Source organism: Erpetoichthys calabaricus, chromosome 5, assembly GCF_900747795.2.
Source record: "Erpetoichthys calabaricus chromosome 5, fErpCal1.3, whole genome shotgun sequence".
NCBI lineage: Eukaryota > Metazoa > Chordata > Cladistia > Polypteriformes > Polypteridae > Erpetoichthys > Erpetoichthys calabaricus.
Genome location: NC_041398.2, coordinates 229,985,940 through 230,006,154, shown reverse-complemented (window position 1 = coordinate 230,006,154; position 20,215 = coordinate 229,985,940). Strand labels below are relative to the sequence as shown.

The window sequence follows — 20,215 nt, the reverse complement described above, 5'->3', positions numbered from 1 at the left end:
GCTGATGGGGTAAGGACCTTCTACGGACAGAAGCTGGATGACAGGACCGGGGGAGAGAGGATCTGCAAGGCGCTACCTTCCTTTGGAATGCTAGAGGTCAGCCCTCTGTGGCGGCTGTGGCACCATGGATTCCCACAGGGCATGCTGGGAGTTACAGTTTGGCACAGCCCTGTTATGTTCCTTGGGGGCCGCCAGGGGGAGCTGCGGAGCCCTACGTTAAGCTTTTACCACACCTGGGAGTAATTCCAGGCCTGATTAATGAGCCATCTGGAACACTCCTAGGGCCAACATAAAAGGAGCCGCCTCACTCCACTCAATGAGTCGGGAGGATGAGGATGGAGCTACCAGAGGAGGTGTGGAGGCGGAACAACAGAGGAAGAAGAATGGAAGAAGACAGAACTGTATATTAATAATAATAATTCATTACATTTATATAGCACTTTTCTCAGTACTCAAAGTTTGGTGCTAGGTGTACTGTGCTGTTGAGGGGAGTGAGGGAGACCATCTTCCTGTGTGGAAATAAACGTATGCTGTGCTGAACTCATGTCTATACCTGTCTGTGTCGGGATTGGGGCAGCTGGAGCGCCCCTGGTTTCCACAATGGCTACCTTCCTGCAGCTCCATTGATATTTTCTTTGCTGTGTGTGCTGCCTGTACATTAATGCTGACAGATGTGTCTCACACTGCTCATTTGCGATTAGATGCAATGCCAACTGCATTTACTTTTCCCAGTTCGGTCAGCCAGTCGAAGCCAAAATCCTTCCCGAGGTTACCTGGCAGCCACATATCCAGGCCCAAACAGAGGAGCAGGTCTTGTAAGTGCCGCTCTTTAACTGCTTGATTCATTTTCACTCACTTTAAGCTGGGCATACATTGGGCAATTTTGGGAAAAATTACCTGATTTGCAGTCGTGATTGATTTTCTGAGTTGGCCTGGATTTCAGCTTCATTGATTCAAATGCAGTATGAGAAGGGCTGTGATGTTCGATTGTATTTTACAATTGAGCTGTTGGTACAATTGAATGAATTCCTGTCAGATCAGAAATTTCAATCAGCTACCACTGTAATGTGAGCAGTCTCACAAACCGAACTTCTGATGTTGTCATCAAATTTCCTGAAATTCATTGTGCCACGACCCACAGTGAGTGTGCATTATACTTTGGGTGTTGCCGTCGTCATGCTCATTTTCCCCTTTTTGATTTTAAAAAAGCTAGCTATCATATAGAAACACACATAAAAATAAATGGGCAATGACAAAAGTATCTTAGGAAACGTTTACTGCAAGAATCGGCAACAAACACAACATTAAAACACACGACATACCTCTGATTCTCTCTGTCTCTCTCCGTACCTTCATATCCATCTGCATGTCAAGTTACTGTACACCTTTTTCTTTCTTTGCAGTTTTAGAGAACAGTAAGCAACAGAGCTGCTTTTTTATTGACATTGTGGGAAGGCATTGACCATACTTTTTTTTGTTTCGAATACATTAAGGTCTATTGCATAAAGTCAATGGTTGAAAACACTTATAGTGGCCTACCAGTCAGACTGAAAGTGCTTGTATAGTTTGAGCAAACATATAACCTGCGACTCTGTCTTGTAGTGTGAATAGTTCCTTGAGCGTGATTTCTAAACATTGCACAGTGTATATCTGGCATTAGTCTTGGACGCACACTTACACTACCTCTGCACTGTTTCTTAAGGTGGCTCTGCACATTGTCATGTGTGTGCACATGATAGGGCAGCTTAAAGGTTCTAGTGAATGTAGTCACCCACCAAGCCAGGGGTTGGCGCTGTTCTAGCCCTATTATCACTGACATCATCTCCAGTGTCCATCCTCCTGGACCCGCCCCTTCCTGACATTTATCTTTATAACCCGGAAAACCACCTACCTGCTCCAGTTCTCTTCTGGACTCGTGTCTGCAAAGACATCTCCACAATTACTCAGACCTTTCAAATTGCAAGGGATCACCAAAGTGATACCCCAGCTCTTTATTACTTTATACCATTCTCGCAGCATCTCTCTCACTCTCTTGCCTTCCAGGTGGCCCCATCAGAATTGTTCTAAAAATGCCACTGAATACTACCTAAAATTTTTTTCCGCCTAATCAATCATCCATCCATCCATTTTCCAACCCGCTGAATCCAAATACAGGGTCATGGGGGTCTGCTGGAGCCAATCCCAGCCAACACAGGGCGCAAGGCAGGGACCAATCCCAGGCATGGCGCCAACCCACTGCAGGACACACACACCCACACACCAAGCACAATTTAGGATTGCCAATGCACCAAACCTGCATGTCTTTGGACTGAGGGAGGAAACCAGAGCACCCGGAGGAAACCCACACAGACATGGGGAGAACATGCAAACTCCATTCAGGGTGGACCCAGGAAGCAAACCCAGGTCTCCTAACTGTGAGGTAGCAGCGCTACCCACTGCGCCACCGTGCAGCCCCCTAATCAATCATCCATCCATCCATTTTCCAACCCGCTGAATCCGTACACAGGGTCACGGGGGTCTGCTGGAGCCAATCCCAGCCAACACAGGGCACAAGGCAGGAACCAATCCCGGGCAGGGTGCCAACCCACCGCAGGACACACACAAACACACCCACACACCAAGCACACACTAGGGCCAATTTAGAATCGCCAATCCACCTAACCAGCATGTCTTTGGACTGTGGGAGGAAACCGGATCGCCCGGAGGAAACCCACGCAGACACGGGGAGAACATGCAAACTCAACAACAACAACAACAACATTTATTTATATAGCACATTTTCATACAAAAAGTAGCTCAAAGTGCTTTACATAATGAAGAAAAGAAGAATAAAAGACAAATAAGAAATTAAAATAAGACAACCTTAGTTAACATAAGAAGGAGTAAGGTCCGATGGCCAGAGTGGACAGAAAAAACAAAAAAAAACTCCAGAAGGCTGGAGAAAAAAATAAAATCTGTAGGGGTTCCAGGCCACGAGACCGCCCAGTCCCCTTTGGGCATTCTACCTAACATAAATGAAATAGTCCTCTTTGTAGTTAGGGTTCTCACGGAGTCACTTGATGCTGATGGTTATACAGACTTCTGGCTTTTAATCCATCCATCATTGTTGGAACATCATGGTGCTTTGGGTAGATGGTGGTGGCACAAGCCACCACCAATAGGACACCGGAAAAGGAAACAGAAGAGAGAGTAGGGGTTAGTACAGATTTTGAATGGTTATTATAATGAATTGGATATACAGAGTGTCAGGATTAAATTACAGTGAAGTTATGAGAAGGCCATGTTAAAGTAATGTGTTTTCAGTAGTTTTTTAAAGTGCTCCACTGTATTAGCCTGGCGAATTGCTACTGGCAGGCTATTCCAGATTTTAGGTGCATAACAGCAGAAGGCCGCCTCACCACTTCTTTTAAGTTTTGCTCTTGGAATTCTAAGGAGACACTCAGTTGAGGATCTGAGGTTGCGATTTGGAATATAAGGTGTCAGACATTCCGATATATAAGACGGGGCGAGATTATTTAAAGCTTTAAAAACCATAAGCAGAATTTTAAAGTCAATTCTGAATGACACAGGTAACCAGTGTAGTGACATCAAAACTGGAGAAATGTGTTCGGATTTTCTTTTCCTGGTAAGGATTCTAGCAGCTGCATTCTGCACTAACTGCAAACGATTGATGTCTTTTTTGGGTAGTCCTGAGAGGAGTGCATTACAGTAATCTAGTCGACTAAAGACAAATGCATGAACTAATTTCTCTGCATCTTTCGATGATATAAGAGGTCTAACTTTTGCTATGTTCCTTAGGTGAAAAAATGCTGTCCTAGTGATTTTATTAATATGCGATTTAAAATTCAGATTACAATCAACGGTTACCCCTAAGCTTTTTACCTCCGATTTGACTTTTAATCCTAATGCATCCAGTTTATTTCTAATAGCCTCACTGTATCCATTATTGCCAATCACTAAGATTTCGGTTTTTTCTTTATTTAATTTGAGAAAGTTACTATTCATCCATTCTGAGATACAGGTTAGACATTGTGTTAGCGAATCAAGAGATTTAGGGTCATCAGGTGCTATTGATACATACAGCTGTGTGTCATCAGCATAGCTGTGGTAGCTCACGTTATGTCCCGAGATAATCTGACCTAATGGAAGCAGGGAACTCCACGCAGGGAGGGCCCGGGAAGCGAACCCAGGTCCCCAGGTCTCCCAACTGCGAGGCAGCAGTGCTACCCACTGTGCCACCGTGCCGCCCTCTAATCAATCATTCAAACTTTATTTTTATTTTTGATCTCACTTTCACAAAGAGAATATTTGATCTAATAAGACACCCCTCCAGAGGCCTGAGACACGCCAACTAGAGTGGGCTACCAAATCCCGGCTTCTTCTGTCACTGTTTCACCTTGTAACAATCTCTACAGTGCATTCTGTGAATTCAGATGTAGAGCATAAAGACAGATATGTAAAATTATCAAATGAGGTATGCCTTATTGAATAAAAGATTTATTAAAATTTGAGTCTGAATATTACTAGTACTGTACATTAAAAATGCTAACTCATTCTTGAAAAACTTGCATTTCTAATAATTGGAAAATAAATATGTTCTTTTTATTGACAGTAGTTTATTAGTTACACTTGGTATTTTCTTTCACAGATTGCTTTCATGGCATCCTTGGCCACTCACTTTACAAATGAAAACAGTGGAATCATTTTCAGCAGTGTGGAAACTAATATCGGTAATGTTTATGACATTATGACCGGAAGATTCCGTGCTCCAGTAACAGGTGAGTTTATTGAAAAATAAGCAAAACAAAAACAGAAAAAGAAAAAAAAAAATGAAATCAAGTAAAGAAGACAGCATGACCAGAACTGCAGCAGTGCTGACACATTTAGAGATCTTGTTTTTTTTAATGTACCTTTACTATTTGCAAGACAGGTGTAAACAAATTTTATATGGATAAAATAGAATCCCCCTGCCCAAAAAAATCTGACTGTGATGCGTTGTTCAGCAATGGTGCAATCTCGCAGGGGAACGTCTGTGTTTGCTTCAACTAGACCAGGGGTTCTCAGAGCCAGTCCTGGGGGCCCATTGTGACTGCAGGTTTTTGCTCCAAGCAGCTTCTGTTTTTAATTGGACTCCTGGGCTAATTAAATGAACTGTTACTTCCCAGATTCTGTGTTTTGAGAATACTATAGAAATTAGAAAACAAAGTTTAGTAAAAAAGAAATATATATTAGATGCCACACGGGCTGGACAGACATCCCGGCCATGGAAGAGATGGACGGAAAGCCCCTATAAAAGTAGAGATATCACTAGGGAACGCTAGATGGCAGCAGTCCCGGATATCCACACTCAGTGGGAAGCCAGCGGGGCATGCTAGGAAATGTAGTCTGGCAGGGCAGCCCTGCTGGGGTCATGGGGTGCCGAAAGAGGGCATTCCAGAGAAACAAGCTCCCTAGTCTGATAATGCGGGTCTGTAATAAAAGGGACCGCACTCAATTATTCAGGTGAGTCGGAGCTGGGTGGTAGAGAGGCAACACTCGACTGGAGGAGGGCAGTGCGGTGCTGAGAGAGTATATTGTGAAGAGAGAAGGACAAGTGTTTTGTGCTATGCTGTAATACTTTTTTGGAGGTGTATAAAATAAAACCTTCATTTATTTTGATAAAGGACTTTGCTTTTGTGATCGTGTCGGGGTTTTGGTCAGGCTGATGCCTGGGTGTCATATATATATATATATATATATATATATATACATATATATATATATATATATATATATATATACTGTATATATATATACTGCGGTGGGCTGGCACCCTGCCCGGGATTGGTTCCTGCCTTGTGCCCTGTGTTGGCTGGGATTGGCTCCAGCAGACCCCCGTGACCCTGTGTTCGGATTCAGCGGGTTGGGAAATGGATGGATGGATATATAGATATATTTATATTTATATTTATATATATATAAAATGCACTAAGCCAGGGGTTCTCAAAGTCAGTCCTGGGGGCCCACTATGGCTTCAGGTTTTTGCTTCAACCATAATCAGTGACAATAACTGATAACATTGATCTCAATTAATTAGCTGATATTTTTTTCTCTTCTCTTATTCTACATTAAGAGAACACAGAGGCATGATTTTTACACTTATAAGACATTTAGAAATATTTCCATTTTTGCTATAGATTTAAATGCTTAACTCTGTTTTGTTGCTTTCATTATATGTTACCCTTTCTCTGTGCAGTTTGCTCCCTTCATTGTATCTTAATAATGACAATTAAAATCGAGCAGAGCAGACACGCTGGCAAACAACACTGAATCGTGAAAGGCTGAAACTACTTTAGCGTTAGGCCCACTAATTAGAAAATAATGGATTAGTTAAACAATTAGAACACTGGAAAAACTGTATGAACATCAAGATGAAAATATTGTTAAAAAAAATACATTATTCTCATATAACTGCTTGGTATATTTTAATATATATATATATATATATATATATATATATATATATATATATATATATATATATATATACACACACACATTTTTTTTTAGATTTATTTATTTATTTTTTTTACCAAACTTAGTTTTCTAATTCCTATATTGGAATATTCCTATATTGGAACAAAACCCTGCAGCTACAGGGGGTCCCCAGGACTGAGTCTGAGAACCCCTGAACTAAACTAATGTTTGAACTTCCCACAAGCCATTGCAAATGTGTTGTATTGTGTCAGCTTCTATTTATTTAAATCGCCTTTACTTATTGATTTACCTTCATAAAAGAGAAGTAAATAGCATAAAAGGAGCTGCACAATTCAGAAATTAAAAGCAAAAATAATCAAAAAACCAGCAAAATAACAATATTCACAATAAACTCTGAAGCAAATTCAAATGAAGCAAAGAGGGACTCGCTTTCCCAGCTTGCCTTTAAAAGGATGGGGGCGGTCCTGTAGCAGTGATGCAGGGAGTGGTCTCACCACTTGTGGTGCCGCCCACAAAGCACAAGGAACATAATGATGTTGAAAGGAATAGCATAAATAATTGTAAACCTAACAAAAAACAATAATGAGTTAAAAATATCGACTATATGATAAATAAGCAGAACAACAATAACAGAAATAATCATAACAGATAATCCAAACCAAAAACGAACAAAATACAAATTCAGAGAAGGAATCCTAGCTAAAACAAATTTATAGCCACAATGCACTAATTCTGGAGGCCACAATTTTAGACGTGGGAAGCATATACTTGCAGTAGCTGGCTGGGATGTTTTGCACATTTTTTCTACACAGTTTCTTGGTTTGTGTTTTGGATTTTGGTGATCTCAGTAACTTTACTTCATTAGCAAAGCTTACTGGCAGATCCAATCTCTTTCTGCTTTCAGTTGGGAGCTCCCTGCTGCTTTCTGATCGACTGGAGGGAGGCAGTGCCCTGGGTAATCATAGATGGCTGTTGTTACAATTTAGTGAAAATTATTACATTTAATTTTGTGTTCATAAGAATTATTTATGAATTCTTTGAAATCGCATCAGTGTTTTCTTATTTTTTTTTGAGAGAGGGTATTAGAGAACCTCCTATACCATTTAACTCATCTTGATGTCTGCTTATTCAAGACATGAAACTCTAGATAAGAAAAACCATCATATTTAGGCCACCATTTACATTGTGCAATTCTTGCAGTGTGTGACCTATCGGGGGACCATTGAGCCCCCAAGCCCCAATCTCACCAACACCAACACAAGTCCTGGGTTCAAATAAAGATTTTATTAATAACATAATACCTCTCACAGTCTTCTCCTACAAGTTTCACAAGCACAATTATATACAGAATTCTTCCTTCTCTCCATCTTTCCTCTCCTTCCACTCCTCCAGGTGAGTTTCGTCCTCTGCCTCCCAACTCTGACCCCCTGAGGTGAGGTGTAGGAGCCCTTTTAAAGTATCTATCTATCTATCTATCTTTTATGCCAGACCCGGAAGTACTTATGGTGTTACAGCACTACACGTTGGAAGCACTTCCGGGTCAGGTGGAAGTTCCTTAACTCTTTGAAGGACTCTTTGAAAAAGCTCAGTTTCCTGAAGAGCACACAAAGCAATGGTTTCACACATAAATCCACGTAACAAGCTCCTTGAGCCTGGGAAAGTGAGAGGCTAGGAGAGGAGACAGCGCCCTGCCACACCCACCACATGTCAAACCACCTCAGGATCCTAGATGAGGACCTGAGTGCCAACCATGCAATGGGTGACACCTTGTGATGATGTGGGTTCTCCTCCAATGCTCCCATCTCCCTTTTGGGAGCTCTTGAAGCCCACACTGTCAGTAATGTCACCGGATGAGCTGGACAGTGAGGACACAACGAAGCAAGAGGATGATGCAAAAAGGTGCAAGTGCTTTTATTAAAAACAACAAAACCAAAAACAATGTTCAAAATAAGCAGTGCAGTGCCCCAAACATCATTAAATAAATAATCCATTAAAAGCAAGTGAAATGTGGAGGTTAAAAATCCCATAAATAAATCCAATTAAAACTAGTTTAAAAACAATGGCTGAAAGCAGTCCTTTAAGACAAAACCTGGTGCCTTCTTTCTGCCTTGCATCAGGGGAGTCTTCCTACCTGCAGCTGACTTCTTCTACTGGTCTGGAAGCTTCCTGATCCCTGGCTTCATTTAGCTCCACCAGACCGAGACTTGGGATCCCCAGCGATCAGGGCGCTCACACTGGGGCTTCCAATTCCCATGCCTCCGACTCCCGCTGCCTTCCGTGGCGAGCCAACCTTCTTCCAGTCACTCCTGCTCCTCTGAAGCGCTCAGCGACCGCTACTTTCTGCACCCCTGAGTGCCGGCCAAACACTCTATTTTAGGGGCTATCACACTGAAAGCTCTTCCACCCATAGTTACTAACCTGTATTTAGGTACAGTGAGTAACTTAGCGTCCGATCATCGTAATGCACGGGCAGGAGTGTAAGGAAGCAGCAGCTCGATCAGATAATGAGGGGCTAAACCATGAAGGGTTTTAAAGGTGAGAAGAATAATTTTATATTGTGCACTTAAGCGAGGAAATGCCCACATCACGTATTGTCCGAGAACCGCTGCGGCCACACTACCACACCACCTCTTTAAGCCGCGAGTGTGGCAATTCTTCTACTTCTTCTTCTTTCCGCTGCTCCTGTTAGGGGTTGCCACAACAGATTGTCTTCTTCCATCTCTTCCTGTCCTTGTCATGTTACACCCATCACCTGCATGTCCTCTCTCACCACATCCATAAACCTTCTCTTAGGCCTTCCTCTTTTTCTCTTCCCTGATCAGCTCTATCCTTAACATCCTTCTTCCAATATACCCAGGATCTCTCCTCTGCAATGTGTCCAAACCAACGCAATTTCAACTCTCTGACTTTGTCTCCCAACTGTCCAACTGGAGCTGACCCTCTAATGTAGCGGCAATTATTTATTTAAAAACTGGGCTTTTCTTCTAAGTCGTGGACCCACTATACCACACACCTCAGCACCACAATAGTTCAGATGGAGTGTAGCAGTGTGAAGTTTTTTACGGTGGCTGGAGAGCCAATTCTGCCACTGATCCCCAGGTTTTTCCCTGCAGGTTGGAGGGCCTACATGCAGATTAACGTCATACCCAGGGCAGAGCAATTGCAAGTTAAGGGCCTCACTCAAGGGCCCTACGAGTCACTTTTGGCAATTACGAGTTTTAAACTGGCAACCTTCCGATTTCCAGTGCAGATCCCTAGCCTCAGAGCCACTACTCCGGGCATGGGAAAGGCCCTATATAAATAAAATGTATTATTATTTATACAGTGCATCCGGAAAGTATTCACAGCGCATCACCTTTTCCACATTTTGTTATGTTACAGCCTTATTCCAAAATGGATTAAATTCATTTTTTTCCTCAGAATTCTACACACAACACCCCATAATGACAACGTGAAAAAAGTTTACTTGAGGTTTTTGCAAATTTATTAAAAATAAAAAAACTGATAAAGCACATGTACATAAGTATTCACAGCCTTTGCCATGTAACTCAAAATTGAGCTCAGGTACATCCTGTTTCCCCTGATCATCCTTGAGATGTTTCTGCAGCTTAATTGGAGTCCACCTCTGGTAAATTCAGTTGACTGGACATGATTTGGAAAGGCACACACCTGTCTATATAAGGTCCCACAGTTGACAGTTCATGTCAGAGCACAAACCAAGCATGAAGTCAAAGGAATTGTCTGTAGACCTCCGAGACAGGATTGTCTGGAGGCACAAATCTGGGGAAGGTTACAGAAAAATTTCTGCTGCTTTGAAGGTCCCAATGAGCACAATGGCCTCCATCATCCACAAGTGGAAGAAGTTCGAAACCACCAGGACTCTGCCTAGAGCTGGCCGGCCATCTAAACTGAGCGATCGGGGGAGAAGGGCCTTAGTCAGGGAGGTGACCAAGAACCCAATGGTCACTCTGTCAGAGCTCCAGAGGTCCTCTGTGTAGAGAGGAGAACCTTCCAGAAGGACAACCATCTCTGCAGCAATCCACCAATCAGGCCTGTATGGTAGAGTAGCCAGACGGAAGCCACTCCTTAGTAAAAGGCACATGGCAGCCCGCCTGGAGTTTGCCAAAAGGCACCTGAAGGACTCTCAGACCATGAGAAAGAAAATTCTCTGGTCTGATGAGACAAAGATTGAACTCTTTGGTGTGAATGCCAGGCGTCATGTTTGGAGGAAACCTGGCACCATCCCTACAGTGAAGCATGGTGGTGGCAGCATCATGCTGTGGGGATGTTTTTCAGCGGCAGGGACTGGGAGACTAGTCAGGATAAAGGGAAAGATGACTGCAGCAATGTACAGAGATATCCTGGATGAAAACCTGCTCCAGAGCGCTCTTGACCACAGACTGGGGCGACGGTTCATCTTTCGGCAGGATAACGACCCTAAGCACACTGCCAAGATATCAAAGGAGTGGCTTCAGGACAACTCTGTGAATGTCCTTGAGTGGCCCAGCCAGAGCCCAGACTTGAATCTGATTGAACATCTCTGGAGAGATCTTAAAATGGCTGTGCACCAACGCTTCCCATCCAACCTGATGGAGCTTGAGAGGTGCTGCAAAGAGGAAAGAGCGAAACTGACCAAGGATAGGTGTGCCAAGCTTGTGGCATCATATTCAAAAAGACTTGAGGCTGTAATTGCTGCCAAAGGTGCATCGACAAAGTATTGAGCAAAGGCTGTGAATACTTATGGACATGGGATTTCTCAGTTTTTTTATTTTTAATAAATTTGCAAAAACCTCAAGTAAACTTTTTTCATGTTGTCATTATGGGGTGTTGTGTGTAGAATTCTGAGGAAAAAAATGAATTTAATCCATTTTGGAATAAAGCTGTAACATAACAAAATGTGGAAAAAGTGATGCGCTGTGAATACTTTCCGGATGCACTGTATTATTAAAACATCTGTTGCTGCATGTTGTGGTTGCTGTTGGCGCCTGTTCACTGTTTTTGGTGGCAGTAGCTGCACGGGGGCTGGGGTGGCAGTCGCTGTGCAATGCAATCTGCTTTGTACCTCTTGCCATCGTAAGTAGCGGTCCCCCCAGGTGAACGTTGATGTAGGCGCATCAGCTACACAAACGTGTTTGTTATATCTGTAGGCAATAATATTGTACTCATAAAAAGGAAGAAGACGGAGTCAGGTTCAAAGTGATAAACTTTAACAGGTCCTTATACTAAGATCGTTTGAGTACACGTTACACCATCTTATTATTATTACCTAGATCCTAACTGATCCCCAGTACCCATAATTCCTTATTACTACGGAATCCCCAAAAGTTCAGACTTGCAATATACTACAATGTTCAACACCACGATCAACGGGGGACTGATCAGCTGATGCCGGTACCTCACTTTCGTTTTCGATCTCCAACTCCAGATCACTTGCATCAAAATCGGAGTGCGAGAAGTCAGAGTCCGATTCAGTGATAATATGCAAAATGTCATCCACGGAGTATTTTGCTTTGCACATTAATTCACTGGTCTCTCACCAGATGTCTAAGCCATTTGTCGAGATTGTTTGCTCTTCGCTACTCATGCACGCACAGGGAATTGAGGTTTAAATCGACAAAGCTAACTTTCCTTCTAGCAGAGAACGTCAAACTAAAATGCAACGGCAAATTTACAGCTGATTACCATCCTCTACCCCTGAATTTCAACAAAAGTCTACATCCACCCTGAAAGAGTTAAAGTAGTCACAGTCTGCCCCTGCCCCATGGAACCCAACAGGTCTGCCTAGCGGGACTACAATTTCCAAGCCTGCCCTGCGGGTATCCATACAGGGAGACTGCCACCTGTAGTATCAGAGGACCAAATAGCCGATGTGAGTGGTCTCTCATAGTTCTTCTGTTAAACAGCCAGGTAAGGAGCCTTCAACCATCCCGACTGGGACACTAGTCCATGCTGGTCTTCATGACAAGAGTTTTATGAGTACCTCATTCATTTCATTTCAAAGCAGTTTATTTTTGTACTGCAGCCTTCAGTGAGTGCAGGCACAGACTGCTGTGACAAATTCTCAGGTAAAATACAAGTATAAATTTTACAAATGACTAAATGGAGAATCAGTACACATAACGACATGTCTGTTTAAACAAATGCCTTTTTCCTGCTGCTAGCAATGACTAATATATCAGCTCCTAAAATCCGGCATGCATTTTCATTTCAGCGTTTTTTTTAGTGGCATTTGATAATTGAAGCAGTAAGTAAAATGTTTTTCCCCTGTTACACACATTAGTCTCCTTCCAGTTAATAAGGTGAAAATAATCTAATTCCCCAACACATTGCACTTTTCAAGTATCTAGATAGCGAGACCCAATTAGTGTGCGTTATCCGATGGCAAATTCATTTTACATTTGCAAATGCTAATTCTATTAATATCCTCCCCTCTGTTTCTTGTCAAGTTTACTTTGTGGCAGTCTTCATAAAATTGATTCCTGTTACACATAAACACGTTACCGTACACGCTACTAGAATGAAGCAACTTCACTTAATCCAAAAAAGGTAACAGGCTCCAAGCCGTTCTATACGTTATACATTTTCTATAATTGCTCAGTATATCATAACAAACAAAATGTGACTGCTTGCAAAGCACGGCTGAATTGTGTGATCGATTTCTGGCTGTATCTACGCTGCCAGATTCTAATTGAGTCGAGTCACTCCTACACACATTCGCAGTGCGGTTTGTGCCAGTGCTTGATGGAGTTTGGCTCTTCGCTCCGTCTGGTACCCAGCTGCCAGCTAGTAATGAATTTAGACACTCGACGAGAGCCGTTCAGAGCCAGACTGAACCTCTGAATTCAAACAAGTGCACCTGTGAGAAGGCACATGTACATCCATGCTTTTGAAGGCTTTTATGACTGGCCAAGCAAGACCACAGAGAAGCACATTAATTTGTATAACCTCGGCTCCATTTCTGTTTTTCAGGTGTTTATTTCTTTGCATTCAGTATGATGAAACATGAAGATGTTGAAGAAGTGTATGTGTATCTGATGCATAATGGTAATACAGTCATTACTTTGCATAGGTGAGTGTTCTTTGTTTAAAAAAAGCATAATCTGTTCTAATTATTTGAAGGGCTTTTTGGAATACAGAGGTTTCAATGTAAAATGATTATTTTTTGTTTTGTGACATTCTCACAACTTATTAAAGTCAATTGTCATACTCCTATATACAGTGGAATCAAAAAATATTCAGGTCTCTCCACTTTCTGCACACTTTATCGTGTTACTGATTTCATTAAAAATGAATACATTTGCTGTTTTTACCAATCTGTTGACAATCAATAACTCATAATAACAAACTGAAAACAGTTTTCAGAATGCTTTGAAATTTTTTTAAAATTCAAAAACTGAAATCTCTCATTCATACAAGCATTTAGTCCCTTAATTCAGTACTTTGCAGAAGCTCCACTGATAGCAATGCCAACTTTGAGTCTTTTGGATCTCTACAAGTTTTGCACACCTGAATTTGGGCAGTTTATCCCATTCTTCCTGGCAGATCCTATCTTTAGACTGGAAGGGAAGCATCTGTAAACTGTCATCTTCTGGTGTCTCCACAGATGTTGTAAGGGGTTTAAATCTGGGCTTTGGCTGGACCACTCAAAGATAGTCATAGGCTTGTTTCAAAGCCACTCCAATGTTGATTCGGCATGCGCTACAGGTCATTGTCATAATGAATGGTGAACCATCGCCCAAATCTAAGATGGCATGCACTCTGGGGCAGGTTTTCTTCAAGAACCTTTCTGTATTTGGCTGTGCTCATTCTTCCCTGAATTTGACAAGACTACAGTACCTGTCCCTGCTGCTGAGAAGTACCCTTATAGCATGATGATGCCAACATCATCCTTCATCACAGGGATGGTATTATGCAGGTGATAAGCAGACATAGTGCTAAACATAGTTCTGCCCCAATGTTTGTGTTATCAGACCAGAGAACTTTTCCCATGATGCACTCAGAGACCTTCAAACTGGCATATGCCACTCATCAGTGACTTCTATCTAGCCACTCTGTCATAAATACCTGATTGTTGAAGTGCTACTGAGATAGTTGTCCTTCCGCCATGTCCTCCTATCTCAGAAGAGTGACCATTGGGTTCTTGGTCACCTCCCTGATTAAGTCCCTTCTTGTCTGACTACTCAGTTTGGCCAGTGGAGTCCCGGTGGTTTCAAACATCTTCCATTTCACAATGATTGCGGCCATAGTGCTCCAGGGAACATTCTAAGCTTTAGAAATGGTTTTATCCCCTTGCTTTGATCCAGGCCTCACCATAGTTTGATCATGGAGGTCCGCAGAGTGTTTCTTGGACTTCATGGCTTATTTTTAGTCCTGGGAATTGTGGGACCTTATATACACAGATATACATGTGAATTTCTAAGACAATTGAATCGATCGGTCAGTTCAGTTTGCAACCAGTGGACTCCAGTCAAGGTCCAGACACATCTCAAGGAGAATTAAAGCAAACAGGATGTTCTAAGCTTGTATTTTTCTGTCTTCACAGTTGAGAAAGTAGATAACCTCCCAGTGGTAAAAGGACTACTAAGGAGGTTCTGAATGATTTTGAAATTTTAAAGGGAGAAGTGTTGCTTAGATTAAATAGGATGAAATCAAACAATTCACCAGAACCTTATAATATTGATCCTCAAGTGCTTAAGGAGGTTAGCGAGTACATATATAAACTCTTGACACATATTTTTAGGAAGAGAAATTCTGAAGGACTTGAAAATGGCAAATATAATATCCTGTTATACAAAAATTGGGTAGATCTAAGCAGTAAGCTTAACGTGCATCGCATGGAAATGACTGGAGGGAATTATTAAGGAAAAGGTTGAGCAACACATGGAAAGAACAAAAGTTTTACCAAACAGTCAACATGTGTTCAGATGAGGTAGGTTGTGTTTTACTAACCTGTTGGAATTCTATGAGGATGCAAAAAAAACATTCAGAGTGGTGCATATGGTATATTTATGTGGATTTTTGGAACACCTTGGATAAGGTCGCACGTGAGAGGCTGGGCAATTCAGGGTGTTGCGTGTGGATTGGTTCAGAACAGGCTAAAACACGGGACACAGATGGTTATGGTGCAAACTTTATCAGGTTTGGGTGATGTTAAGGGTGTGATCTCTCAGGAATGTTAAGGCCTTTATTATTTTAATGTATAATAGGGCCCCCTGTTTGCTTCACTCACAAATCCCTGGGCCGGCGCCACATGCTAGCCTCTTTGCGGTTCTGTCGCTCGCGTATGTGGATGCGGTTGTGCAATTTACACAGATTTTTATTTTCATGGGAATTGTTACATATGCATAATAGAACTATTTTACGTTACAGTGAGTAATTAACCATAGTAAAAAAGAGTAAAATGTAATAATTTGAAAGTAAATCATGTTTCATGTTGCATTAGAGTTATTCGTTGCATAATACAATTTTGTTCTGTTTGGCTTTGAAATTAACACACAAATACTTTTTAAACTTACACTTTTACTATAAAACTACAGTAAAAACAATTTTTTGAATTAAATTTTCGTCAATATTGCATTGAATTTTGATTCTGTGTTTGGACATTCATCATGACAACGCAATGTACTGTATAACTGATTGAATTTCGTTTTTTTCTCTCTATTAAATTAAATGACTTTTTCGAATGATTGGCTCTGAGAACAGTTGTAGATATTCTTTGGGATATTGCAAATTGATGTTTTCATCTTCCGCATGATCACCACCAACTGTTTCAGCATAGTCTGTTGATACGCATTTAACCAATCTGCCATGTAACCGATCGTCATTTTTCACGTTAATTCGTTTGACTTCATCGTTTCTCAGTGCTAGGGCCACAGCTCACACAGCACAACTTTCGCTCAGAGTGTTGAGGGAAATGGGAGACGTGGGGTGGCCAGCACAGTCACCAGATTTAAGCCCATGTAACTTTTTCCTTTGTGGATCCCTAAAGGAAAAGGTTTTGAAACATCATCCTCAATCTCGTAAGGATTTGAAGGAAAGGATCAGACAGGAAATCAATGCCATTCCACCTGAGATAACCCGGAGAGTGATAGAGAACTCCCGGGACGTCTTCAGCAATGTATTGCCAACGACGGCCGCCATTTGTCTGATATGATTTTTGAAACCCATTAAAACAAAACTGTTTTTAATGTACTTTTCAGAAATATATACAATTTTTCTTAGATAGCTTCATTAATTTTTTATATTCCTTCAAAATCTTTACGCCCCACCCTATGTATAATAAAAATCATCAGTGGTAGCAAACAGTGACAGAGAGCTTAGATCAGAAACTAAAACTCACGCTCAACACTGAACTCGAAGCCATTTACAGTCATGTGAAGAAGTAAGCACACCCTGCGGAAACTGTTGATTTTTTCAACATATTTGAAAAGGCAAACAGTAGATCACACGTGACATTCACGATCCCATAGGAATCAAAAATCAAAAATGAGATCTCCTTCATAGCTTTTTGGTTTCTCCTCGACAACAATGAGATCAGAAAGAAATAAAATGGAGACATTGTGTCTTGTGTCCCACTTCTCGGATTTTTCTCCTGAGATAAAATACCTCGGTATCCTCTACAAGTGTCGAGTTTCAGCAGAGATCTCACAAGGGGCTCAGATCCTCCAAGTAGTGTCTTGACTTTTTTTTTTTTGTAATTTGAAAGTATTTGTATTACGTGCTTAGTAATATGTGGTGAAATGTATGAACAGTTGTTTGTGCTAATAAAACATTTCACTTTGATTACCAAACTGTACTTCTTGCTTCTGAATAATACTATTAGTTGATCTAATTTAAATTGCTGTGCTCCAGTTAGATCATAGTCATGCAGGAAGAGAAGTTGGGCAGTGTGGCATAGTGGTTAAGGCTTTGGATCTCAGACCCTGAGATTGTGGGTTCAAATCCCACTTCTGACACCACTGTGTAACAATGAGAAAGTCACTTCATCTGCATGTGCGCCACTTGGAAAAACTAAAGAAATGTAACCAATCATAGCTCACATGTTGTATGACATCATGGATAAAGGCATCAGTCCAATAAAAAATACAAAGTTTTGAAAGAGATCTCACAAAATATACCATGGTTTCTCAAGCCAAATTCTCCATTTTGATTCCATTTACCTCAGTTCCGTCTCTCCTTTTTGTCTAAAGCTACTTCTCTCCTAAGGAATTTTTGGAGAAACATCAGTGACAAAGTTGCTTCTTAAATGAATCATAAAGGACATTCTCTGTGAAGCCATCAAAGATTAACCTTTGAGAAGTAAAATTTTCCTGTGGAACGTTGTTGATATAAATAAACAAGAAATATGTTTTTATGTGGGTGTGTCTATTTGCCACAATAAAACTGGCAGATATTTTTATTTAAGGTGGTTTACAAGATAATGGTATTTTACAACTGTTGAAGTTAATTATTTATACTCGGAGCACAGGCAGGTCAAAAGTCTTTCTTGGGGTAAAACAATGAGGCAGTGATGGGAACTGAGCGGGTGACTTTGTGATTTAAAGTGTAATGTGTTAGCCACCTCATCAAACAATGTGGCAGATCGGATTTCTCCTTTTCTCTGTGGCATCTTTGTAGTATTTGTTTTTCATAATGGCCATTGCTTTCCTCTTAGTAGATTGCAGTCAAATGTTATAAACATTCATAAAGTACATGAAACTCCAAAATCTGAAACATTTTGTGGTATTCTACAATTGTATTTACATTCAGTAAAAATCGCCCAGTTTTTACAACCAACCAAATTGTTGCCTTGTTTGTTGCAGCTATGAGGTCAAAGGTAAACCCGACACTTCGGGCAACAGTGCAGTTCTGAAGCTTGTAAAGGACGATGAAGTCTGGGTGAGGATGGGGACTGGAGCCCTCCACGGAGACCACCAGAGATTTTGTTCTTTTTCTGGTTTCCTTCTTTTTGAAAGATAACTATAATTTACTTGCATGGCATACCAGAGAATGTTCAGTGGGGTTCTGTAGTAATTTACAGTATTATGTTTTATATTAATACTCAATAAATGAAATTTGACATTAAAAAAGTAAAGGATCTTTCACTGGACACACAATAAAGAAAATTATCAATAAAGAGTGTCACACCTTTTCTGTTTTCAGTGTTTCATTTTTCATTACTGGTCCTGTTGCATTCTTCGGAATTTTTGGTTTTATCCATTCCTGAAATTGCCAATAATGTTTCAGTTAAAGAAACACAATTACAAAACTTTTTTTTTTGTCAAGAATAAAACCGACTTGGCTGATTTTTACCATTGTGATGGATTCTGTCTCTAATGTCACCACTTGTGCTATGTAGTGTTTCTGTTGTTGTGAAGCAGCACATTGTTAAGGTACATTTAAGGCCCAAATTATTTTCTGAAAGACGGATCGTGTATTCAGAAATGTTAAAAACTCATCTAAAAGCACCAATCAGCAGCACTCTCAAGTATGCGCTGTGCAATGCTACCCTTGCTCAGGTTCAAACTTTGGGCATCTGGAATTGTGACCAAACAACCAGTTGATAAGAGATTGAAACACAAACTAAATGTTGTTGGTCAAATCCAAGGTTATAGTTTTATTCCAGACATGCCAAATTAATTTACAAAAACAATATCTTTTAATTATGTAGACAGTTTAATACAAGAATTTGATTAAAAACAAGCAAAAATTGGTGCAAATGACTATACAAATATTTAAGGTGGCTCAAGATCAAATGATGATGAAAAAAAATGAACACAACAATCTTCCTTCTCTGACTAATACCACAGTTTAAAAAAAATTGACAGAAAAACAATCAAACATCAATAAGTGAAAAATTAAACAAAAATGTTAACTGTCCAAATAAAAATGGGAGTTGTCTCCCCTCGACTTTCTCGTATACTCAGATATGGGGATGGATATTTGAGGAGTAAACCGCAAGACAATGAATATATTTTTATATTATGTACATTAAAGAACCATCAACAGAAATCAAAATTAATAATATATTGAACAATTATTATAAAAGTAAAGTTGAATAAATCGGACTCTGCGGTTTCATGAATAAAAAAGTTCCACTTCCGGTTAGTGGAAATAGCTCAAAAGTTGACAGAAATCTACATTTTGCACCTAATACTTGTATACAAAAATTGGTTGACCTAAGTGAAAGCGTACTCAAGTTATAGTGTTTAAACACACACACAGACCTAATTTCAAAAATGGTATTTTCTGACTCAGGGAGGTCTAATACGTCGAGATTCATCAAATTCTCAAAATCGAACTTTTGGATCAATACTTTCCCTACGAGAAAGCAAATTGGACTCAGGGAGGTCTAAAACGTAGAGATTTTTTGGACGATTACAATACTTTCCCTATACTTTGTATACGAGAAAGTAAAAACACAACTAACTCCAGAAACACAGTTGGGAAATAGAAAGTGAAACACAATATACAAAAATAAGCACCATTTTCTTTACCGTTTCAAATGCTCAGCAGCTCAGAGTACACCAGGTAGTCAGAAGACCAGTCAAAAGATGGCCCCTAGTGGATTACACCCTTATTTTATACGGCCAGCCTATTTCTCTGGGCCAGTCTTCACATACATCTTCCTGGCAGAAGCAATCAAAGAATTTGAAGAGACATCCACCGCACGTCATTCTCTGATAAGATTACAGTTCTCTACTTATTCCCTTCACAATTGATCCAAGCGCATGGAATTGCGCATGAGAAAGAAAAAAAC

At 40.6% G+C, this 20,215-nt stretch overlaps 1 protein-coding gene across 4 annotated transcripts in view; it reads left to right on the top strand.

Moving 5' to 3' along the window:
* The window catches only part of LOC114652716 (complement C1q tumor necrosis factor-related protein 3-like), a 62,513-nt gene extending 43,911 nt beyond the window's left edge, over positions 1-18,602 (top strand). For all 4 annotated transcript variants that reach the window (XM_028803037.2, XM_028803040.2, XM_028803039.2 and 1 more), the window contains exons 4-6: positions 4,649-4,778; positions 13,447-13,546; positions 18,279-18,602. In XM_028803037.2, the coding sequence (XP_028658870.1) occupies positions 4,649-4,778; positions 13,447-13,546; positions 18,279-18,435 (387 nt within the window). In that variant the 3' untranslated portion in view covers positions 18,436-18,602. The remainder of the gene's footprint in view (positions 1-4,648; positions 4,779-13,446; positions 13,547-18,278) is intronic.
* The last annotated feature ends 1,613 nt before the right edge of the window (positions 18,603-20,215 follow it).